Genomic DNA, 25463 nt, shown 5'->3' with positions numbered 1-25463 from the left:
GAGAGACTTCCTGAGAGACAGAGTTGGACTGACTGACGTTAATTCTCCTAAAAACAGGATCCATTTGATCAGGAAAATGCTTGACAAGTCGATTTACAGGTATGATTATTAACCCCTGTTTTACACAGCTGTTAAATGAGTTTTGTGGCTTATATTGATCCAACTAAAAGAGGCTACAGTCTAGGTAGCCTCTCTCTCTCTCTCTCTCTCTCTCTCTCTCTCTCTGTGTGTAAAGTTAATGACAGTGGTGGAAAAAGTCCTACATTGTTTTACTTAAAGTATCAATACTGCAACGTAGAAATACTCTGTTACAAGTAAAAGTCTGGTAATCAAAATGTACTTGAGTAAAAGTACAAAAGTATTAGTATCAAAATGTACTTAAATAAGTGTTCAAATGTATGAAATGTATAAAAACATCTTTTGAAAATAGCTTTGGCTATTTTTGAAAAATCCTGGAAAATGTGTACAAAATAAGTCTTTGAATATATATTTTTAAAGCGAACACTTTTAACTAAAATCTTTACTTCTGGGGGGTCCCTGGCACAAAACGTTTTCAGATGGGGGTCCGCGGCCAAATGTTTATCAATTTAGGGGTCCTTGGCAAGAAAAAGGTTGAAAACCACTGGACTGTAGCACTACACTCACTCTCTGTGAAGTGTAAAGTTAATGATTTAAAAAAATATATATATATGAAGATGTTCTCATGCTTTTCTTCGTCCTTTTTGTCTTTGTAGACGATGCTCATGATCTCAGGTTTCCACTGTAGTAGATGGATGTCTCTGACTGACAGACAGACAGACAGACAGACAGTAGCTAATCTAATCTGTGACTGAGTGATGGAGGAGTGGGTGGATGTAGCGTTGCTGCTGCTCCAGCTGTGGATGTCCGGGGTGTTCTGTCTCATCATGCTGCCCGCCATGTTCGGCTGCTCCCTGGGCGTCACCGGGGTCTACATCAAAGTCCTGGTGAAAATATTGAAGGTACAAGCAAGACACACACAGTCACGCACACGCACACACACACACACACACACACACACACACACACACACACACACACACACACACACACACACACACACACACACACACACACACACACACACTCATTGTGTTTTGTCAGCTTCAGGGTGGAAATGCAATTTATACTAGTCTAGAGAATAGCCTAGACTAGAGGTTCTCAAACTTTTTTAATTTCAAGGAACCCCCATAACTCTCAGAGTTACAGACCTCTAAGGGTCCATTTGGTTGCATTTGCACGCTCTCAGATTTACAGACCCGTAAGGGTCCATTTGGTTCCATTTGTACGCTCTCAGAGTTACAGCCCTGTAAGGGTCCATTTGGTTCCATTTGTATGCTCTCAGAGTTAGAGACCTGTAAGGGTCCATTTGGTTCCATTTGTACGCTCTCAGATTTACAGACCCGTAAGGGTCCATTTGGTTGCATTTGCACACTCTCAGAGTTACAGACCCGTAAGGGTCCATCTGGAACCCCCCTTAAGGAACCCTGAGGGTCCCTGGACCCCACTTTGAGAACCGTTTGAGGCCTAGCTTGCATGCCATGTAAAACAGAATTCTGGCAAATAAAGAGTGATTTCAGCACTGCCTGCTCTTACAACATTTTAAGGTCAGATGTGAACATAATAAAGTGTTGTTTTTGACAGTGGGCCACGCTGAGGATCCAGAGAGGTGTAGCACGGCCCCTCCCCCGCCCCAATGGTGAGCACAATTATGGTTTTTATCTTTAGTTTTAATAACACAACGTTTAGCTGAATTTAAAGACTAAACAGTATACGTGTGTTAAATTCAACGCTGAATCTAACACCTCTCAATTCAAAGGAGCGTCATTGGCATGAGAAAACATACGTTTACGTTGCCAAAGCAAGTGTCAAAATATAATAAGAACAGTTGAAAATGGGGAAAGTATGTACAGCTATGTTATATATACAGGCTATGAAGCTTTTTGAGACAAATAGCAGCAATATTTTGCAGTCTTTGGGACAGATAGTTTCATTTTTTCATTTTTTCTGTTTATATGTGCAGTAGGTCTATGAGGTCTACTCGGTACAGATAGTGTTTATATGTGCAGTAGGTCTATGAGATCTACTCGGTACAGACAGTGTTTCAGACATGCAAAAGTGTCACTTTTCAGCTACAGTCACCTTTTTGAACCCAAATAGGGCAATTGTGTGACACCTGACCCGAAAGAAAACAACATGTTGTCACCTTTTTCACCTCGGGGCTGTTTGCATGCCTGGTGTTTATATGTGCATGAGGTCTACTCGGGACGCTCAACCTCTCTGTGTGTCTCTTACATTGTAATCTGAAGCTCTGTGATGATATAGTGTATCGTCTCTGTCTGGTGGGAAAGCTCATGTCCAAAACTGTTACTTTCTAGGATTCAAATTCAAAAACAGCAAAAGTAGCAGATCTACAAAAGTTCGAAACGCAGCACGAATCTGCTACTTTTAACACCAAAGTTAAAACACGGAGATAGGAGGTTTCTACCCCGACAGCAACAATATTAAATACCTTTAAGGGAAATAAGTATGACTATGGAATATGGATATTTAGTTACTGGCAACATCCTTGGTTTTTCCTGTTTCCTGACGCAGAACATTGTGTCCTGTTGTATATGAGAGAGAGGGGTTTGAATCAGCTGTTAAAGAACTGACTCTACTCATGTGACTGACACACTCTATGTGTGTGTGTGTGTGTGTGTGTGTGTGTGTGTGTGTGTGTGTGTGTGTGTGTGTGTGTGTGTTCGATTGGTCAGTCAGCCAGATGGACACACACGGGCCTGTCTCAGGCTGGTGATGCAACAACCGATTACATAACTTAAGGCAAAGCAAGCAGCAACTTGTCCTGCTGCTCTCCCATAATTCAATATGTAGTGTGAAATATTCTGCTTGTTGAGAGCAGTGGTGGGGAGTAGCCTAGTAGCAGAGATACTAGTTTAACTCATTAAGGGCTGAGGTTCCGATTCTACAAATGTCTTCTAAAAATCCTATAAAAGTTATCTGAAAAACGTATGTCACGCATGTCAAGGACCTCCAAAATCATATGTATTTTGGCTGCCAACCCCCATCTCAAAATATGTTGTTCCAGGGACCCCCCAGAAGCAAAGATTTGAGTAAAACATTTTTGCTTTAAAAAATATATATATATTCAAAGATTTGCAAAAAAAATCTAGATTTTCTAAAAATAGCAGATCTACAAGCTCTGAGCTTGTAGATCTGCTATTTTTGAATAGCCATAGAAATCTTAAAAATGACACAGATGCGTTCCTGGTCTTAATGGGTTAAAAGGAGTAGTTCACCCCAAAAAGTACTTATTTTCTATCAATTACTCACCCCCCGAAGCCTTGAATTCATAGATTGTTTTTTGTTTTTGTCGCATTCCTAAGCCAATAATTTGATTCCAGTCTCCTACCGGCTAATGCATCCGGTAGGAGACACGAAGCAGATTCTTTGTGTCTCCTACCGGAAATACACCCGGTCATCAAATAATTGGCCTAAGAATGCGACAAAAACTAAAAATAAACCATGAATTCAAGGCTTCATGCGGTGTGAAATATTCTGCTTGTTGTGAACTTGCGAGCAGTGGTGCAGAGTGGCTTAATAGCAGAGACACTAGTTTAACTATAATGTCCAGTAGTTATCTAGTCGCTTATTTGAATGTTGAATTGTTTGTCTTTGTCGAGTATCTGTGTACCTTGGACCAAACCTATACTCTCTAAACTTATTTAGTTTAATATAACAAACCAATATAACTCTAAATGTTATGGTGCATCATAGAGTCAGTTTAGTTAATAAAACATCAACTGATGCACAAACTTGGACACAACATCAGTGTTGTTACCTGGAGTCACTGGGTAAAGCAAAGCAAAGTTTGTTGTTTACCCAGGGTGTCGGACTAAGCACGAAGCTTGTTTCCAGCCGGACCCTGCATGGAAGCCTTGCTCAAGGGCTATTCAGCGGTGATTCATGATTGATGTGATGAATTGGGGAATCGAACTAGGGACCTTCCGGTATCAAGGTCGCCCCTCTAACCACTAGGCCACCGCTAGGCCACCGCTGCCACGGGTGTTTCGGGTCTGATCAGACCCTGTGTCCAAGTGGCATGCTACAGCCCCCACTGTCCCTTGGGGGTAGTTAGAGACAGTGCTAATTAGGGGGGGTTAGGGTTAGCCTGGCACTAGCCAGACCGACTACGCCGATCCATGCATGCTACAGTTACAGCCTGCTACAGCCTGTATCCACGCCATCAGTCCGGCCGATGCCAGGCCAGGTTAGTTGAGATGTTGCAGCTGGTGTCGACACTAGGAGGCTCTAGGCACTGTGGGTTGCCTCCGGGCCTTGATGGATTAAACCCTTATAATATAACTCTTACCTCGATGGTGATATCATAGAGTTATGTAGGCTATAATATATCTCTCAACTTTATAGTAACATCATAGAGTTAGGTATGTATTATAAGTCTAGACTCTATGGTTACATCATAGAGTTATGTAGGCTATAATACAACTCTAAATGTTATGGTAAAATCATAGAGTTATGAATAATATGAATAATAGTATAATAAATCCTATGCTAACATCATGGTTATTTCTAATACAACTCAATGACTACTACAAAAACTACTGCTGCTACTACTACTTCTCCTCCTATACACTACTAAATTAGACTACTACTGCTGCTACCCAAGACAACACAAAATAAGAAAGACATACCATCTCCGGTTTACTTCCAAATTCCCATATCTGTGTGGCGTAGGTCAGTGGTTCTCAAACTTTTTCATGTCAAGGACCCCCAAATTGACACTTATAAGCCCGCGGACTCCCATTTGAAAAGATAAGCCAGGGACCCCCATAAGAGAAGGTTTTTACGGCTCTCTAGCAGTGATTCTCAACCATTTTAATTTCAAGGACCCCAGTTTGACATGCATTAGGCTACGGACCCCCATTTAATGGCATTCATACCTCTGGGACCCCAATTCATATTGTGAAATCAATGTTAATTTAACTCTGAGAGTGTACAAATGGAACCAAATGGACCCATTAGGGTCCATTTGGTTCATTAGCTGGGGACCCCCTGGAACTCCCTCAAGGACCCCTGGGGGTCCCCGGACCCCACTATGAGAACCAACGGCGTAGGTGGCCGCCTTTTTAGGAGACCAGAATTAGGTGGGAGTCTATTCATTCCAGTGGGAGAGTGAACTTGAGCACAGCTTCTGAAAGAGTCTTTACCCCGTTGTGGTCACTGACATTTTTGACCCGATCGCCACAAGCCACACAATACTCAGAATATCTTGACACTAAAATGGCTTTTTTTCAGAGAGGGACATCAGGAGAAAATCTACTTTATTATCCACCTTTCTCTGTCCCAACAACACACTCTCGCGGGATCTAGCTCCAGTAAACATGGGACGTTCGCGAGATCTGCCGTCAGACGGCGCCCAATTAGGAGACAATTTGTATGCCATTTTTGTACCATTCCGCCTCTAGTGGCTCAAATTGTGATGGCGTATCTTTCTAAATGCACTATCTTTGCTCCTGCTACTGCTATTGCTACTACTACTATATTGTGTGTGTGTGTGTGTGTGTGTGTGTTGTGTGTGTGTGTGTGTGTGTGTGTGTGTGTGTGTGTGTGTGTGTGTGTGTGTACTGTCCAGGAATCATCGCCAGAGAGGACAGCTCCATGGAGCAGGAGGTGGTGGCCATCCGGCGCTCTCGGACGCGGACCATCGAGGGGAGGCAGTTCGCCCTGAGCGACGCCTACTACTTCTACAAGAAGGGCCTGGAGAGCATCATAGACGACCAGGTGACCCAGCGCTTCTCCTCCGAGGAGCTGCTCTCCTGGAACCTGCTGACCAGGACCAACCAGAACTTCTGCTACATCAGCCTGAGGCTCACCATCATCTGGGGCCTGGGGGTGTTCGTCCGCTACGGCATCCTCTTCCCTTTCAGGTCAGTCCTTCTGTCTTCTGTCAAGCAGAACAACAAGACAACTGCATGGATTATTAACCCCTTAACCCTTTAAGACCTGAAGCCGATTCTACAAAATGTCTTCTAATTCCCAACGTATGTTTCTATATCAGTGGTGCTCAAACCTTTTCATGTCAAGGACCCCCAAAATGATATGTATTTGGTCGCCGACCCCATCTCAAAATGTTTTGTTCCAGGGACCCCCCAGAAGCAAAGATTTGAGTTAAAAATGTTCACTTTAAAACAATATATATATTCAAACATATTCAAAGATTTGCACACATTTTCACGATTTTTCAAAAAAAGCAGATCTAAAAGCTCGTAATGGTGAATCCGTGGCTCAAATGCCGAATAAATAATGGGACCTTGATATGAAAAGGGTTGAAAACCATTGATTTACGCGACTGCAAAAGCGAGACAGAAGCGAGGAGGGGAGCGAGGCGGACCTCCGCTTTATTTTCTGCACATTTTCAGTGCTTCTGTTGTTGCACACTCTGGTGTTTGTGAGCCAACAGTCTCCAGAGAATAGCCAGTCTGTGAGACAACAATGAAACCCTTCCACCCCACCCTCACCTCAGGGACATTTACCAAACTGCTACTGTGGGGCCAGTATGTTCTGCAAAGAGGAACAGAGTGTAATAATGTGTGATCAAACTGTTATTTACAACTAAAAGATGTTTCTCAACCCTGCTGTGTTCTAGGATCACCCTGGCAATCATTGGCTTGGTCTGGCTGGTGGTTGGAACTGCGCTGGTTGGATTTCTGCCCAATAGCAGGTAGATTATCACTACTGTCTGTTCCAAATGATGTGTTTTTCTTTCTTTTGAACCCATTCCATCTGGGAACGCATCTGTGTCATTTTAGATGTTAGCTACAACCATTATTTTATACTTTGGCTATTCAAAAATAGCAGATCTACAAGCTCATAGCGCGGCACTGCTATTTTTTTGAAAAAAATTGAAATTCTTTGAAAATCTCGGACCATAGTCCAATTTATTTGAGTGTTACTGCATTTCGTAAGCCAGAGAGAACATCTAGGTGGAGACTCAACTCTAGCCTACTTCTGGACGAGACCTTTAAGGAGTCACTGAGAACTCAAATCAATTTGTATATTGACACCAATGTGCCTACAGCCCCGTCGGCAGGAATAGCATGGGAAGCTTTGAAACTTCAACAACATTTTAGGGACTTGGGTTAGTTTTGTCTGGGGTAGGACTGGGGTAGACTGTTGGCGGTAGGCCTCTGTGCACTGTATTTTTATTTTTATTTTTATTGTTGTTTCCTTTGTTGTTGTCTTTGTATTATCTTTTATCTTTTTTCTTTTTTGTCTTGTATTTTGTCTGTTTAAAAAAATAAATAAAGTACAAATCATAAAAAAAAGAAATTCTTTGAAAATCTTTGAATATATATATATATCATTTTTAAGTGAACATTTGTAACTCAAATCTTTGCTTCTGGGGGGTCCCTGGAACTAAATATTTTGAGATGGGGGTCGGCGGCCCAAATTCATATCATTTTGGGTGGTCCTTGACTGATATCCACTGATATTATAGCAACATAAGTGTTTCAGAAACCTGATTTAGAAGACATTTGTAGATGCGCTTTTACAAACTGTTGTAAAATGTGTGCTGTGTGTGTTTTATTCATGTTTTGTTCTGTGTGTGTTGCAGTGCAAAGAGCTGGCTGAGTGAGCTGGTCCATGTGACATGCTGGAGGATCTGTGCCAGAGGTCTCTCTGCCACCGTCCGCTACCACAACAAGTGAGTGTGAGCTGGATGGGACGGTGTTACAGCTCAATGTCATGCAGTGTTGATTCCATCGTCTAAAACTATGACGGAAAATGTAACTAAAACTAAGACTAAATATATTGACAATTTTGTCAACAAATATAAACTAGACTAAAATGTTAGTGAGGGACGAGTGGAGAAGAGATCCAGTAGAACTAAAAGACAAGTCATTTTAGGTTTGGTTGCGCTCGGGTGTTGCGCTCTGAAAATAGCAGATCTACAAGCTCACAACGCGTCGCGCTGCGACGCGTTGTGAGCTTGTAGATTGGCTGTTTTCAGCATGCAACCAAGTGTAAAATCAGCCATTACGACGCCATCAAGGCACCGCCAAAACACATTATAGTCGACTATAATCTTATGATATTTACTCGACTAAAACTAGACAAAAAACAAAAACATTTCAGATGACTAAAATATGACTAAAACTAAATTTTATTCAAAAGACTATGACTAAAACTAAATCAAAATTTGCTGTCAAAATCAACACTGCTGTCATGCTGATGTTTTACTTCATATTTGTAAAAAAAACAAAAAACAATAGAGGAAGGAGACCACTGTACAATTAAAAAATAGTTTTAGTGCCTTCAAACAGCTATTTCTTTACAATTTTGTTCAGGCAAACGAGCATACAATTGGCTTAAAATCTTACAGACTACTCGTTTTGAGTACAAAAACTGTTCCTCAGCTACAGCAACGTTATATTAACATGGGCCGAATTACATAATGATGTGATCAGTGGCAGTGCTACTAGACTTGCCTGAAAATCTAGTTTGGTAAAAATCGTTACCTGCTGATGGAATTGGAAATACTCCAGTAAAGTAAAAGTAACTCCTAAATTGTACTTAAGTACAGTACTTGAGTAAATGTACTTAGTTACTTTACACCATTGTGTCCATGCTACTTTGAAAAGGGTCATTTATTGTCTTTCATTTCCAAGGAATAGCTGAGTGAGAGAACCTTGCTAAACAGTTGCTTGTTATCTTTCTAGACAAAACCGACCTCAGAAAGGAGGGATATGTGTAGCAAACCACACCTCACCTATTGATGTGGTCATCTTGGCCAGCGATGGATGCTATGCTATGGTGGGTATGATGAACATAACACTGATATAGGGCTGAAACTATCCATTCTTTTCTTAGCGATCATTATTACTCTTATCAATTACTTGTTAAATGTATTAAATAATCCAGAAGCACATTTTCTATATATTTTACATTGTTTATGAATTGACGCCACATAATTCTAATTGACTTTTCATAATCAACTAAATAGACAACTAAGTCTAACCACTGAAGCCCTATTTTATACTTTCTCGTACAATGGTGTGATGCAAAAAATAGCAGATCTACAAGCTCATCAACGTGAGCTTGTGTGTCCCATGGCGCTGCAGGTGGGCCAGGTTCACGGCGGTCTGATGGGGGTCCTCCAGAGGTCCATGGTCAAGTCCTGTCCCCACGTGTGGTTCGAGAGGTCAGAGATGAGGGACCGTCTCGCCGTGCTCAGCCGGTATGAGACTAGCACACAGGACATCGACACACTAAATGACTAAGTACATTTACTCAAGTACTGTACTTAAATATAATTTTAAGGTGCATTTACTTTACTTGAGTATTTCAAATACAAAACGTACATTAACCACTTAAGCCCTATTTTATACCTCAGCTATTCATATAAATAGCCGATGTGCAAGCTCACCATTTTTTAAACACGTGAAAACTTTTGCTTTGGTACTGCTTTTGGTACAATTTTGAATACAGGACTTGTAACAGAGTATTCTATATAAATATTGCTACTTTTACTCAGTAAAACCACCACCACTGTCTCCGGCCAGGCCAGAGGCAAGACGGAGATGATGTTTGTGTCCCTGTGTGTGTGTGTGTGTGTGTGTGTGTGTGTGTGTGTGTGTGTGTGTGTGTGTGTGTGTGTGTGTGTGTGTGTGTGTGTGTGTGTGTCTGTATGTATCTGTGTGTAATTAAAATGTTTCCATCTCATTCACAGACTGACCAATCATGTTGCAGCGAAGAACAAACTGCCCATCCTGATCTTCCCGAAGGTACGTTTCTACCTGGAAAGCATTAGTGTTAGCCCATGTACCAACATGTATAATATTTGTTTAAATATGTGAATCATTTCTTGTATGTTTCAGTTATTTGTCATATCTCCCCTGAGCAATTCTTTATTAGGAAGCCTAAAAGCCTTCATTATGTTCCAATGTTCAATGCCAACATTTGTAATGGTGACAGCCCTAGTTACTTGGGCACGTTTTTCTTGACCACAATGTTACGGTTTAGATAGCAGGTTATTTAGACAGATGCTTATGGGTCATTGTTTGCCTGGTATCCTATAGTTTCAATGTACAGATTATTCCTTTTGATAGTAGGCTATATTGTTTTTAGACTGATGCTAGGTTCTTGGTTTACCTGTGATCCTAGTTTACTGAGACACTACACTGTCTCTCTGCATTTGATACCAGTGGCGTCCCCAGGAATTACATTTAGGGCAGGCGAGTTTTTTTGCACCCCCACTATTACCCCCTAAAAAGAAATTACAACTCAATCAAAAACGGCGAAAGTTGACGCTTTCAAGATGTTTTGGCCATTATATCTGTAACAGAAGAATCTGCTCAGTTCAAAGCTTTTTGGATGCGTGACTTTGAGGACATTAAGCACACATGACACCTTTTAGGGTTATTTGGGTTTTCTAGGGGAAGGCGATATCTTAGTTGGGCAGGGCGACCGCCTTGCCCCTGCCTCTACAGTGGGTACGCCACTGTTTGATACCTTGCTTTACTGTAAGACGCTCTGGTTAAGAGTGTCTGCTAAATGCCTAAATTGTACAAGGTATGATTTCATAGTCTCTCTCTCTCTCTCTCTCTCTCTCTCTCTCTCTCTCTCTCTCTCTCTCTCTCTCTCTCTCTCTCTCTCTCTCTCTCTCTCTCATCTCTCTCTCTCTCTCTCTCTCTCTCTCTCTCTCTCTCTCTCTCCTCTCTCTCTCTCTCTCTCTCTCTCTCTCTCTCCTCTCTCTCTCTCTCTCTCTCTCTCTCTCTCTCCCCGACACACACACAGGAACGTGCATCAACAACACGTCGGTCATGATGTTTAAGAAGGGAAGTTTTGAAATCGGAGGAACGATATATCCAGTTGCTATAAAGGTATGATCATTTCAAGTACATTATGATATTCATACTGTTTATAACTATATTCTGTGTATGATCCCTGTTGTTCAGGTTTCAATATGACTTTAGATGAATACATCTGATGTAGGAGTTGCTATGTCTCAGTGTTGATTTTGTCGACTAAAACTATGACGAAAAATGTTCGTCGACTACCTTTTTTCACTGACGAAAACTAAATAAAAACGAAAAAAAACTAAGCTATGATGACTAAAACTAAGACTAAATATGTGACAATTTCGTCAACAAATAAAAACTAGAACTAAAATGTTAGTGAGGGACGAGTGGAGAAGAGATCCAGTAGAACTAAAAGCGCTTGGGTGTTGCGCTCTGAAAATAGCCGATCTACAAGCTAACGACGCGTCGCGCTGCGACGCGTCGTGAGCTTGTAGATCGCCTATTTTCAGCACGTAACCAAGTGTAAAATCAGCCTTTAAGATGCCATCAAAGCACCGCCAAAATACATTTTAGTTGACCAAATCAACTGTAGATTTAGTCCATGGGTTTTCAACTGGTGGTCCGTGAAGGTATTGCATGTGGTCCCTGACCATGCATTTAGTAATGTAGGAAAGTGAAGATTTGTATTATATTTGATTTTATCGACCACTAGTTGAGAAACAGTGTGATGTATGATGACGCATCAATGTTGTCAGTTACTTCGGATGTCAAGAACTTCCACAGAAATGGGAGTTAAAATTTCAAGGGAAACTGCACCGGTTTACCTGGTTGAGTCATCATTAGTAGGAAATGTTCCCATATCAATCGCATGTGTCTGCTTGCTCATAAATATGTTGCAATGAATCAGTTAACATGAGTTTAATATGGAAGGTTAAGAGAACAGAATAGGGGCACCCATGGGAAAGGAATGGATCAGTGGTTCTCAGTCTTTTCTGAGCTCTGGACTCATATCTCAGTTAAATCATGACTGTTAAGGGCTTGATTTAATTCACCTCAAATTAACAAAATAAATTAAGGCCTTAACGGTCATTATTTAATTTCAAGCTTTTCCCCCCACACCACGCCCATATCCCCCCTCCCAACACAACAGTGGCCCCCAGGTTGATTCTCAGTCAGGGTGGTGGTCCCTGGTTCATAATCAGTTGAAAACCCATGATTTAGTCGACTAAAATCGTATGGTATTTAGTCGACTAAAACTAGACTAACAATAAAACATTTCAGATGACTAAAACTAAATGGAATTTTAGTCAAAAGACTATGACTAAAACTAAATCAAAATATGCTGTAAAAATCAACACTGCTATGTTTTAAGTGCTTTAAAGGTGTTTTAAGTGTTTTAAAGGTGTTTTAATTGTTTCAAAGGTGTCACATTTTTATGTTGGCCTACAAGGGAAGGCAAGATATTTGTCATGCAATACCTCTTGTCAACCAGCAGGTGTCCTACCTGACCACAATAATATGCAGTATAAATGTCTCAATGGAAGAGTATGGAGACCACTGCTGATCTACTAGTTATATTGTATAAACCATTGGTTCTCAAAGTGGGGTCCGGGACCCCCAGGGGTCCTTGTGGGGCGGTACCAGGGGATCCCCAGCAAAAGTAGTCAATAAAGAGTCATTTGAACCCCTTTATCCATATTTTATACTTTGGCTATTAAAAAATAGCAGATCTATTAGGTCATAGCGCGGCACCGAGTGCCGTGCTATGAGCAATAGATCTGCTATTTTTGAAAAATCGTGAAAATATGTACACATTTTTAAATCTTAAAAAAAACAAACATTTTTAACACTAATCTTTGCTTCTGGGGGTCCCTGGCACAGAATATTTTCAGGCGGAGGTCCGCAGCCACATGCATATCAATTTGGGGGTCCTTGGCACGACAAAGTTTGAGAACCACTGCTATAAACATACCCTAAACACACTGGTTCTCTAAATGGGGGCGGGGGGTTCCAGGGGGTCCCTAACGTTCTCTTATGGGGTCCCTGGCACAACATCGTTTCAAATGGTGGTCAGTGGCCAAATATATATCAAGTTTTGGGGGTCCTTGATATGTAAAATGTTTGAGAATCACTGCAGTAACATACAGATTGGTTAAAATAATGTTTTTTTCACTAAAGTTACTGTAATAATTCTATATTAGTACTGTAACAATTTATTTTTTCCTGCATGTCTTGTTGAGTGGAGTCCCTCAGGGCTCTATACTAGTGTATTCTAGTCCGGATTTGATTGGCCAAATATGGTCACAAAGTTAACATGCAGATTCGATTGGCCAAGCTTGGAGTGACATAGTAGTGGTCTGATCAGCGCTACTAGATGTTCAGGCCGCGTAGCAGCCTGAACATCTAGTTTAGAAATAAAACATTTAAGATGTTAAATCATTTCCTAAACATCTCTAACAAGTAGCTTTTCTTTGACTAACATGACCTTTCTTTGTTTTCCAGTATGACCCACGTTTTGGAGATGCCTTCTGGAACAGTGCCAAGTACAACATGGTCAGCTATCTGCTCCGAATGATGACCAGCTGGGCCATCGTTGTCAACGTGTGGTATCTCCCCCCAATGAAGAGACAGGTAGGCCTCCCCACTCTCTGTGTGGTAGAGACAGGTAGGCCTCCCCACTCTCTGTGTGGTAGAGACAGGCAGGCCTCCCCACTCTCTGTGTGGTAGAGACAGGTAGGCTCCCCACTCTCTGTGTGGTAGAGACAGGTAGGCCTCCCCACTCTCTGTGTGGTAGAGACAGGTAGGCCTCCCCACTCTCTGTGTGGTAGAGACAGGTAGGCCTCCCCACTCTCTGTGTGGTAGAGACAGGTAGGCCTCCCCACTCTCTGTGTGGTAGAGACAGGTAGGCCTCCCCACTCTCTGTGTGGTAGAGACAGGTAGGCCTCCCCACTCTCTGTGTGGTAGAGACAGGTAGGCCTCCCCACTCTCTGTGTGGTAGAGACAGGTAGGCCTCCCCACTCTCTGTGTGGTAGAGACAGGCAGGCCTCCCCACTCTCTGTGTGGTAGAGACAGGTAGGCCTCCCCCTACGTCAGTATTGTGACGTCGTAGACATACATATGCCCATATATGGGCATATCGGTTGGATCTACAGTTCTGGACCGGGGTTGCCAGATCTGCTTATTATAATATCAAGATTTTATTTGAAAATAGCCGATCTACAAGCTCACAACGCGTCGCGATGCGACGCGTTGTGAGCTTGTAGATCTGCTATTTTCAAATAGCTGATGTATATGTTACAGTGCTCATGTGGCCCATAGTTGCTTCTTTTCGGCTGTTTTTCCTAGCCCTGGTTGCTTGTTTCTCTCACAGAATCTGGCAACAATGTCTGGACAACCTTTAACCGGGCACCGCGCTCCCTCAGGTCCTCGGTGATACGCACACCTAGTTTCCCTCAGTGCATATTCTATATCTCCACCAGGCCAGGCAGAACTCCATATTTGGAAAATACTGATGTCATCAGCATGATGTCAGTACTTTTCGGCTGCTGTACCAATATAAGCACTAGCATGCCCCATAAAGCTGCATTTATTCTTTTACTGAGCAACGCTTTGGTGGTTTGTCTTTGTGTGAGAGATGTTCAAGTGGACCGTCTCCCTGGACGGTAGACCAAAAGGACCTCATGCTGCTGTTGTAGTGGGACAGGACGTGTTCTATATTGGAGGTATCAGCAGCAGGAGGTATCAGCAGCATGAACAGCAGCATGATCACATTGATGTTCATGTCTTCAACACGGTGTCTTTACGCTGGGTGAAGTTGCCCCCGGTGACAACAACAACCGAAAGAGGAGAACGTCCCCTCGAGGTCCCCTCCATGCGCAGCGGCCACACAGCTGTGCTGATTGAGAACATGGTCTACGTGTGGGGAGGGAGGGTTCAGCGTACGCGGAGGTTTTGCTCTGTGCTTTATGCGTTTGACGTCGACACCCACAGATGGCTCACGGCCCAGGTTTCTGGGACCGTTCCAGAGGCGAGGGGCGACCACTCGGCCTGTGTCTCGGGAAAGGTCATGTATATCTTTCAAGGATGCTACGATCAGGCCCGAAGCACTAACGATATCTACAAGCTGGACACCGCCACAATGGTCTGGTCTTTAATCCACACCAAAGGCACTCCGCCATTTTTGACATCACGCCACTCTGCCACCATCATCGGTTCAAAGATGTTTGTTTTTGGGGGCCGATGGCGACGGTCAATAATGGCGACGGTCAATAATGGCCATAATCGTTATATCTACAACTTCCTCAGAGTGTTTGACACAGAGACAAACAGCTGGCTGAACACATTCATTCTAGGAAAAGGCATTCATTCAGCCTTTTCCTACAATGGAGAGCTGTACGTATTTGGTGACGAGTGGAAAACAACTGTGTGTTGTTGCCTAGTGGGAGATCGTTTAATCCTCTTTCCAGAGAATGGTGATAAGCTGTTCATTTTAGATTCACGTCCGAGTCTGAAGACGCTGTGTAAGCTAGCAGTTGTTCAGCACGGTCTGGAGCGGTCCGGACTCCCACACAACGTCAGGTGGGAATTGGCAGCCATGCCAATATAACGATAGTGAGTGTGTTCTATGGGACGCACATGCACTGTTGTCAACAATAAATTCCATGTTAACTCTTTGAAGGCCGCTGACTCGATAACGCGTCAATTGCTAGTTTGTTCAGTGTGCCGTCGACGCGTTAGACGCGTTGGACGTGCGTTCATTGTTTAATCTCTCATCGCGCTATGCTATAATATTTCGATCTAGGTTTCGAGTTCCACTTACTTCACCCACATCTGCATCCGGTTTCAAGGCCGGGGTTCCGTTTCCGGTTCTAATTTTTTTCCCGCGGTCATTTTCGGCCAGAATAGGGAAAAATACGTTTTTTTCACACGGTAGAAAAGACAAAGGGAGAAGTTATCTTCTATAATCTATGGTCTGGGTGACGATCAGTCACCCAGACCGTGTATCACATCGTATGTGATCAAGCTGTCATTTGCTGCTCTCTAGTGGCGGATTTAAACATTGGTTTAAAAAAGTCTTTAGACCATTTATTTTCATCAAAAATTACAAAATATAAAAATAAAAAAAAATCGAAAATTGCTGGCACTGGGGGAGTACTTTATGATAATACTCAGGCAGTCAAAGAGTTAAGAAAAATCGCAGTAAAAAAAAAGAAATCCACACACACCGCCATTTTGCATGGCCAGCTGGCCGCATCCTACTTTATCCTAAGTTATGAACGACAAAGTCTGTGTAGAACTCACATACAAACACGATGGAAAACAAAAACACAAAAAATCTCAGACATTGTATAGGGTCACACATTTGAGTATAACACCCGGAGCAACGTCTCTGCTCTGGTATACCGTGCATGCCGTGAGCTGACCTGATTTTATGGGTCACACTTTTTAGTATAACACCCGTCACGGGGCTGAATTCTATGGAGCTGAAACATGAACTTTTACACCGGGGGCAGTCGCCAAATTCGATATTTCTTGTAAATTAAACACATAGTGATTGTTCATTGTTGTTATAGTTGTGTAAAATGCAACCATATTTAAATGCCAACAAACTATTTAATTTGCAATGTCTTTATTTTTACTACTGTTCTATGTTTGCATACTTTTATTATGTAAATATTAAAGTTGTCAGATTTAGAATATTGTTTATTTCTTTCAGATACATTTTCTACATTAATGTAACCATATTATAACCATATACTATCAGACACAAGATAAACGCTGCACTTTGTTAAAAATTACACATTTTATTAGGAAGATGTAATTTCCCTGGGACCCATAAAATGTCCCTGGGACCCATCTAAAAGACCACCCTTTGCATCCCGGGACCCATTACATTGAAAACCTAGCAACATCACTGTGTTACAGTGGATGTTGAAGATCTTGGAAGATACAATGCTGATGCTGAGGTGTCAGACCTGTACATCTTAGACCAGTGGTTCTCAAACTTTTTCATGCCAGGGACCCCCAAATTGACACTTATTAGCCCGCGGACCCCCATTTGAAAAGATAAGCCAGGGACCCCCCATAAGAGAAGATTTTTTACGGCTCTAGCATTGATTCTCAACCATTTTAATTTCAAGGACCCCCAGTTTGACATGCATTTAAGCTACGGACCCCCATTTAATGGCATTTCTATCACTTGGACCACAATTTATATTGTAAAATCTATGTCAATTTAACGGGTCCATTTGGTTCCATTTGTACACTCTCAGAGTTACAGACCCATAAGGGTCCATTTGGTGCCTAATCTATCATTTAGCTGGGGACCCCCTGGAACTCCCTCAAGGACCCCTGGGGGTCCCCGGACCCCACTTTGAGAACCACTGTCTTAGACTATAGGGGGCTACATGCTTCAAAATGATCCATCCGCCATCACAACCTTTTTCTGGGGTGCTCCTTCCATTCCGACATCTCGCCACTCCGACTAGTGGCTTCCGCGTGCGGTTAGGGTTAGGGTTAGGGTTAGGTATAGGGTTCGTTAACGTCGGAAAGGCGTCATGTCGGAAAGGCGAAATGCACCCCCTTTTTCTGATGGCCTGTCAAAAAGGAAACGTCGTTCAGTAATCCGATCCGATCAAATGCATCCCAGCTGTGGTCGTCTCGAGTGACTGAAGCATTTCATTTAGTGTACAATCAGCACAGATATTTGAATACCTGGATATGGCTCGGACACGCTGTGGGACATTTGTCACGAGGAATGGAGGAGGTCTGGAGGTTTTGTTAATTCATGCAACAGTTTGTTTTTATGCACATGGTCACTAGAGAGGCATTTCAGAGGCGTTTGTAGAGACTTTCCTCAGCCGACGTCTGTTCCAAACAAGGGGCAAGGCTTGGATATTTACCATGAGGCCAACACGGAAGCTTATGAATGGCCAGAGTGGAGTGGTTTTACCCTGCGCCGACCTGCGGTGTCAGAAAGAATTTATTTTAACTCAAGTGAATGGGTTTTTTGACAAACTTTAGACTAGATTTTCTTACCGTAATAAAAATGGTCATAAATTCTATATATGCTTCCAGTCGCTAGTTTAAAGTCTCCTTTCAATCATCAGGATATGCGTTTTGCTAAATGATGGTCCCATTCATTTTAAAATTGACGATAAAGTAGGCTATTCTCTAGGAGGGGCGGGATGATTTGATTGACAAGCTACACTTCCAATAGCATTCATTCCCCGCCCCCGCTCTTGATTGACAAGCTACCCAACCAATAATGGTCTGGTCTCATTCTGCAGGATATGACGCGATATGACGCGATATTGAAAGATGGCGGACCTACAGTCTTGGCACTATCAGCTTCATTTACGGTCTGTAGAGTCTAGGGGCGTAACACCGTCCATTCTTTTTACAGTCTATGGCAGTGGTTCTCAAACATTTTCATGTCAAGGACCCCCAAATGGACACTTATTAGCCCGCGGACCCCCATTTGAAAAGATACTCCTGGAGTATCTTTTCAAATGGGGGTCCGCGGGCTAATAAGTGCTAATAAGACCCCCATAAAAGAAGATTTTTACGGCTCTAGCAGTGATTCTCAACCATTTTAATTTTAAGGACCGCCAGTTTGACATGCATTAGGCTGCGGACCCCCATTTAATGGCATTTCTATCTCTGGGACCCCAATTCATATTGTAAATTGGGGTCCCAATTTACAATATGAATTGTACAATATGAATTGTAAAACCAATGTTAATTTAACTCTGAGAGTGTACAAATGGAACCAAATGGACCCTTACGGGTCCATTTGGTTTCATTTGTACACTCTCAGAGTTACAGACCCATAAGGGTCCATTTGGTTCCTATCCATCATTTAGCTGGGGACCCCCTGGAACCCCCTCAAGTACCCCTGGGGGTCCCCGGACCCCACTTTGAGAACCAATGGTCTATGGTTCACTGGTATCACTGCTTTAAAAACAAATACAACTATACATAAACTATAAATATATATATATATATATATATATATATATATAAACTATGACTGTTTTCACTGCTGGCAGAATGAAGCTTGGGCTGAACGCGCAAACAAAAATAAATACATATCACGCCCGCCCAAACTTCTGACTAACAACACTGTCCGAACCAGTTCAGACAGTCAGAACACCTAGGGGTGCAGGAGCGTCCCGTCCCAAGTTCTTATTGATTTCATTTTGTAGTCATAACCTACCTTGTCCAAACTCATAGTTTGGATGTCGGATGGGAAGCATGTAGACCCCTTTATCTGTTCACACTGAGCACAATAACTATAACTATAAAAATATAGTTTTGCAAATCTGGGGGAAAAAAATAAAAAAGTGAAGTTTACACCAATTATAAAAAAATATATAATGGTGAACGATATAATTGGTTATCGTTATAGTGCTCAGTGTGAATGGCGCTTTAGTCCTAGTCCAAAGACATTATGCAAGCGAGCAGTTATTCTGTAACGGTCTGGAGGTGGGAAGTGGCAAGTTTCTTTCTCTTTTTTTGAGTGGTGCCGAAGGCAACCACTCCTATATCTGGCTTTGTCTGTGTGTCCGTATGTATGTATGTATGTATGTCTGTATGTCCGTGTGTCCACCAAGCTAACATTGGTCAAGCATCACATGACACGTGACAATATGTTGAAAGGGTGTGCTTTGATTGGCTAGCGAGACGCATGACGAAATAGAGCCCTATAAATAGGTGTGTCACTTCGAAACATTGTTTACATGTTTCGAAGTGACATCAGTGCCATCAGCCAAGCTAACATTGGACATGTTAGCTTGGCTGATTGAACATGTTAGCCAAGCTAACATGTTCTAATCCTTAGATGTTCTAATCTAAGAATCAGAACATTTCTAGAAAACTATGATTAAAGATAGGGTAAGTGATTTCCTTTGGTTAAAATAGCACGGGTCTCACATATTCTAGTCTGTTTTCTATGTCTGTCCACAAACATTGATGACAACATCAATACGGGGGTCGATACGGGGCTCATCTAAGGCACCACTCACTTCACACAGGGTGTGATTTTTTTCTTCTATCATTTGCCTACTTACCCATGAAACAATTCCTACTCCGCCATGACTACCAACAGCAGCAGAAAACACTGTACTGTTAACAAACCTATTCATTCAATTCATCAATCAATCAATCAATCAATCATAGTACTTGGAGGCCAATCTGTGATGTCAGTATTTTGATGTTAAATTGTTGAGAACAGTGATTTCCATATATGGGCATACAAGGGAGGGACACAGACATACATTGATGACAGCAGGGATCTCCATATACATATATGGAGATTTGTGGATAATATGACAAACCCTTCTTACGGGTAAATTTGGTTCCATTTGTACCCTCTCTCAATGTTTAGATTTTACAGCATAGATTGTGGTCGCAGAAAAATGTAGTAAAGGGTCCGTGACCTATTAATGCATAGCAAACTGGGGGTCCTTGAAAAAAAAAAAAAAAAGTTGAGAATCTATTTGCTGCAATTGTTGTGTAATTGTTTATTGTTATTATTTGTGTTTTCATAGGATGGGGAGGATGCAGCTCATTTTGCTAACAGAGTGAAGTCTGCCATCGCTCATCAGGGAGGACTGCTGGACCTGGCCTGGTAATGAACCATTAATAGTAAAACATAATGATACAAATCCCTTAAAGTCATACTTTGTAACCTTCCTTCAGGAGGGGGGGCCCAGGAACTAAATATTTTGAGGTGGGGGTCTGCGGCCAAAGACATATCATTTTGGGGGTCCTTGACATGAAAAGGTTTGAGAACCACTGATATTATAGTAACATACTGTTAGGATTTAGAAGACATTTACAGAATCCCCAGAAGCAAGATTTGAGTTACAAATGTTTGCTTAAAAACATAAAGTATATATCAAAGATTTGCATTCTTTTTGCAGATCTACAAGCTCATATGCTTGTATATCTGCTATTTTTGAATAGCCAAAGAAATCTAAAAATGACGTTCATCAAGACCGGGAATGCGTTCCCAGTCTTGATGGGTTAACACTTGAATGTCACTTTCACCATCTAAATACTGTCATTCAGTTCCCAAAATGTCAAAAACAAGGATGAAGTATGTTGGCTAGGTTTCTGTCATTAGGAAAGTCAGATTAAAAAAAAAAATCGTGATATAAATACGCAATCTAGTGCATGGACCGTCCACTCTGTTTTTTTAGCTGCGGTGGCCTCGGGATGGAGTTAAGAAAATGTTCTCATCCTAGGATATGATAATATCATATAACTAAAAAACGAACGGATAACCAAAAACGAACTTCACCCACTGCTTCACACCTGTAAACGGGCACGTGACTGCACACATAGACATCAAAGGGGGGCTTGAGCACCTGCCCTTTTTTCCCCCTGTCTGTAAAAGAGCCCTCTCCGGACCATGAATGTAGCACTCACTACTGTGAAAAGAAATGAAAAGGCCCCGTTCTCCAATGAAAAGGCCTCGATCTCCAAGCTCTGAGCTTGGAGATCGGCTATTTTCAATGTTTTCGCCAAAAGTGCCCTTTTTTTTAAGAAAATTTCAGCCCCTGCCCCTCTGACATAGCCTGGTAAATCCTCCCTCCGGAAATCTCATTTCCATTTGATTTCAGGAGTGAGTCTGGCCTGAACGCCCATTCTGCAATATTGGCTGTGTACGCCAAACTGACGAGCCTATCAGCGTCGTCGCACATCGTTCTGTGATTGACAGCGACAGTTGGCCAATCAGGTGGCGAGTTCGAGTGAGCCCGAATGAAGCCGAGTGCAGCCTGAGTGCAGCCGACAAAACACGAACGGCAGCCATTGTTGTTGTTGCCTTCACTTCTTTAGTTTTTAAAACGGTCTCAAACTTCTTTTTTGAGGCACGGAATTTACTATTAAGATATCGTTTGGATAGAATTTAGTTGTTTAACTTCATATATGTGGTCAATTAATCATGACAGAGCCTATTTAAAAATATAAATTTAGAGAACCGGCAGGGGCGGGGAGTGACACGCATGTATCCCAATAAGGCAACCTATTTTGGGCGTGGCCGTCTCAAAAGTCCCGTTACGTCACATTAGTCTGGAGGTGGTAAAAATGAACTGCTGATTGGCTGAAGGGGAAAAACGATCATTGGCTGAAAGGGTTGTCAGTCAACGGTATTACTCCCGCCCAACTCCAGCCCACAGTCAATATTGCAGAATGGGCGATCAGAACAGACTCACTCCTGAAATCAAATGGAAATGAGATTTCTTGAGGGAGGGTTTACCAGGCTACCTCTGACACTCTGTGCACGCCCCTGCATGTGAGCCTGTGATGTGACAATAATAAAGTTGATTATTGATTGTTGTGATGGATGGATGCAGGGATGGAGGACTGAAGAGAGAGAAGGTGAAGGAGTCCATGAAACAGGAGCAGCAGAAGCTCTACAGCGACACGGTCAAAACTCCCACGCAGAATGGCAGCGCCCCCTCCCTATGACGACTGGTATGACAATGTATTTGATTGTACATTATTATTATATCCTTGCAGTTGGTGGAAAAAAGTACTACATTTTTGTTTTGCTTAAGTAAAAGTATCAATACTAGCAAGATAGAAATACTCTGTTACGAGTAAAAGTCTGGAATTCAAAATGTACTTGAGTAAAAGTACGAAAGTATTGGTATCAAAATATACTTAAAGTACCTAAAGTAAAGAGTACTCATGATGTGGAATGTCCCATTTCAAGTTTTCAAATGTATACAAAATCATTTGAAAATAGCAGATAGCAGCTCACAAGTTGAGAACCAGTGCTCTACGTCAGTGGTTCTCAAAGTGGGGTCCGGGGACCCCCAGGGGTACTTGAGGGGGTACCAGGGGTACTTGAGGGGGTTCCAGGGGGTCCCCAGCTAAATGATGGATAGGAACCAAATGGACCCTTATGGGTCTGTAACTCTGAGAGTGTACAAATGGAACCAAATGGACACTAACGGGTCCATTTGGTTCCATTTGTACACTCTCAGAGTTAAGTTAACATTGATTTTACAACATGAATTGGGGTCCCAGAGATAGAAATGCCATTAAATGGGGGTCCGTAGCCCTAATGCATGTCAAACCGGGGGTCCTTAAAATGTATCTTTTCAAATGGGGGTCCGCGGGCTAATAAGTGTCCATTTGGGGGTCCTTGACATGAAAAAGTTTGAGAACCAGTGCTCTACGTTGTCATACTACTGTTACTTACTCTTACTAAGCAACATTTCAACCATGCCTTATATGGTCATTGTCACCTGACAAAATGGACTGTTTATGCAGGCTTTTTTATTTTTTATTTTATTTTTACATTTTCTATTTATTATTTGTTTGAACTCGTCTTCAAGGAGTTCCTATGACAAAAAACAACAACATTCATGGTGTGATCAATATCTAAAGCCCTTCAGTTCGTACATTTTTTTCTTCTGAAATGTTCCAAGGGTTTTTTTCATTCCAGTGTTCGTCTGTTGGTGTAGGGACCTATTTTGAACACCGGGAGGCAGTGTTTGCTAACATTCTAACAAGACCATAGCAGTAGTAGTAGTATTAATGATGATAATAATAATAATAATACACTCGCATCCACCAAATCCATTACAACAAATGTATTTTGTTATGAACAGTACCAGTGTACAGATGAAAAATGTTTGAAGTGCTTTTGACTTTCAATGATGATGTTTGCCTGACTATATATATATATATATATATATATATATATATATATATATATATACAGTATGTGGTTAATATGCCAGATATTTGCTATATTTAATTATCATTTATCAGTGCTATCATACCTACTGTAAGGTTTATACATTATTCAATATTTGTGACCCAATTTATATTGAACTGCCTTTATACGTATGAATCTGTAATTGTAGTAAAATTAAGTGAACTATACACACAGCTAGGATCTTGATCTCACTGTATTTTAATATATCTTCAAACCAGACAATAGGGCAACTATACATTATTTGGTATTACTGCTATATACACTATAACTGGATTATAGACCAACTTAACCTGTGCCGTAACACAGCGGTTATTTATTCCATATGTCACCAGATATTATGCTGTATGTTTTTACATTATGTTTGTCTGTTACGTATGATCATAGTAACACCGATGGAAATGTCATGACATTATTGAAATATAAACTAAAGGTTACAGTTTGAGGGCAGCGTCCCTCTTGAGTATAAGATTTCCTGTTTTTTTTTGTAAAAGAAGAAAGAAACAGGCCTTAGTGGAGGAGAGAGAAAGACAGAGATGTGAAGAGAGAGAGAGAGAGAAAATAGTCAGGCACACACGGTGTCAAATAGAAATCCTGTGCCTGTGGCCTAGAGACATGTTTACTGTGACGATCGCTTTAATAAAGAAAGCAGAGACTGTGAAATAGGCCTTGAGTTATTCTTCCACACACAGCCGAGCTTAAGCCCGGGCTTAGACTCTTAGTCTTATACGGCCTTGTTGCGTGCGCTTCCGGAAAGAAAAAAAACAGCCGATCTGCAAGCTCACGGCGCGTCGTGGGCTTGCAGATCGGCTGGTTATTTTTTTTCCCCGGGGGCTCGGCGGCGCGAGAAAGCATCAACAATTTGCAGCCCTCACTCTCTCTCTCTCTCTCTCTCTGTCTGTCTGTCTCTCTCACACACACACACACACACACACACACACACACATGGTATAGATCCCAGCCCAATTCAAGTACCGTACGCCCTCCTTTATAACACAACGGCAACAATCCTTGCAGACTGGAAACCGCTCGAACGAGAGAGAAATGTTTGTTCTTTCCTAACAAGATTATGAATTATTAATAGGATTCCAAAGCCCGATTTTATAACCTTATTTTCTGGGGAGGTGCAGGATTCTCTCCGGGGCGAACCGCCACACCACCGGCCTGTGTGTGATATATGTGTCCCCACATCTTTTTAGATCCAATTTAACCCATTAAGACCGGGAACGCATCTCTGTGTAATTTTTTGGATTTCTTTGGGCTATTCAAAAATAGCAGATATACAAGCTCATAGCGCAGCACCGAGTGCCGCGCTATGAGCTTGTAGATCTGCTATTTTATTGAAAAATAGCAGATATACAAGCTCATAGCGCGGCACCGAGTGCCGCGCTATGAGCTTGTAGATCTGCTATTTTATTGAAAAATCGTGAAAATGAAAAATCTTTGAATATGTATATTTTTCAAAGCGAACATTTGTAGCAAATCTTTGCTTCAGGGGATTCTACAAATGTCTTCTAAATCCTAACAGTTCTTTATTTTTATTTTTATTTTACTTATGTTGCCATATATCAGTGGTTCTCAAACATTTTTCATGTCAAGGACCCCCAAAATTATATGTAATTGTCCGCGGACCCCCACATCTCAAAATATTTTGTTCCTGGACCCCCAGAAGCAAAGATTTGAGATCAAATATATATATATATATTCAAAGATCTGCACAAATATTTCACGATTAAAAAAAAAAAATCAGATCAGCAGATCTACGCGCTACGAGCTTGTAGATCTGCTATTTTTGAGTAGCCAAAGAAATCTAAAAATGACAGATCACAGATGCGTTCCCGGTCTTAATGGGTTAAAGTGATTCAGATAGATTTGGAAGGGACATC

At 41.8% G+C, this 25463-nt stretch overlaps 1 protein-coding gene across 1 annotated transcript; it reads left to right on the top strand.

Annotated features, from left to right (window-relative positions):
• LOC311038198 (glycerol-3-phosphate acyltransferase 3-like) lies at nucleotides 1-22658 on the top strand. Its single transcript, XM_084047586.1, has 13 exons — nucleotides 1-99; nucleotides 735-980; nucleotides 1663-1717; nucleotides 5672-5966; nucleotides 6686-6760; nucleotides 7655-7744; nucleotides 8760-8853; nucleotides 9162-9277; nucleotides 9770-9849; nucleotides 10837-10922; nucleotides 13344-13472; nucleotides 20393-20472; nucleotides 22205-22658. Exons 2-13 carry the CDS (start codon nucleotides 837-839, stop codon nucleotides 22317-22319), a joined length of 1359 nt encoding a protein of 452 aa, XP_083903712.1. The 5' UTR covers nucleotides 1-99; nucleotides 735-836; the 3' UTR covers nucleotides 22320-22658.
• The last annotated feature ends 2805 nt before the right edge of the window (nucleotides 22659-25463 follow it).

Source organism: Gymnoscopelus microlampas, assembly GCF_963454915.1.
Source record: "Gymnoscopelus microlampas genome assembly, chromosome: 21".
NCBI classification, from domain to species: domain Eukaryota; kingdom Metazoa; phylum Chordata; class Actinopteri; order Myctophiformes; family Myctophidae; genus Gymnoscopelus; species Gymnoscopelus microlampas.
The sequence above is the reverse complement of the archived record's forward strand: the minus strand, read 5'-3'. Positions and strand labels throughout refer to the sequence as shown.

What these genes read in the sequence shown, in the direction of transcription:
- LOC311038198 (XM_084047586.1), top strand. Translation starts at nt 837, where the DNA reads ATGGAGGAGTGGGTGGATGTAGCGTTGCTGCTGCTCCAGCTGTGGATG. An exon ending in GCCCCTCCCCCGCCCCAATG is followed by an intron (nt 1,718 to 5,671) that starts GTGAGCACAATT and finishes TGTACTGTCCAG; the next exon opens with GAATCATCGCCAGAGAGGAC. An exon ending in GCGATGGATGCTATGCTATG is followed by an intron (nt 8,854 to 9,161) that starts GTGGGTATGATG and finishes ATGGCGCTGCAG; the next exon opens with GTGGGCCAGGTTCACGGCGG.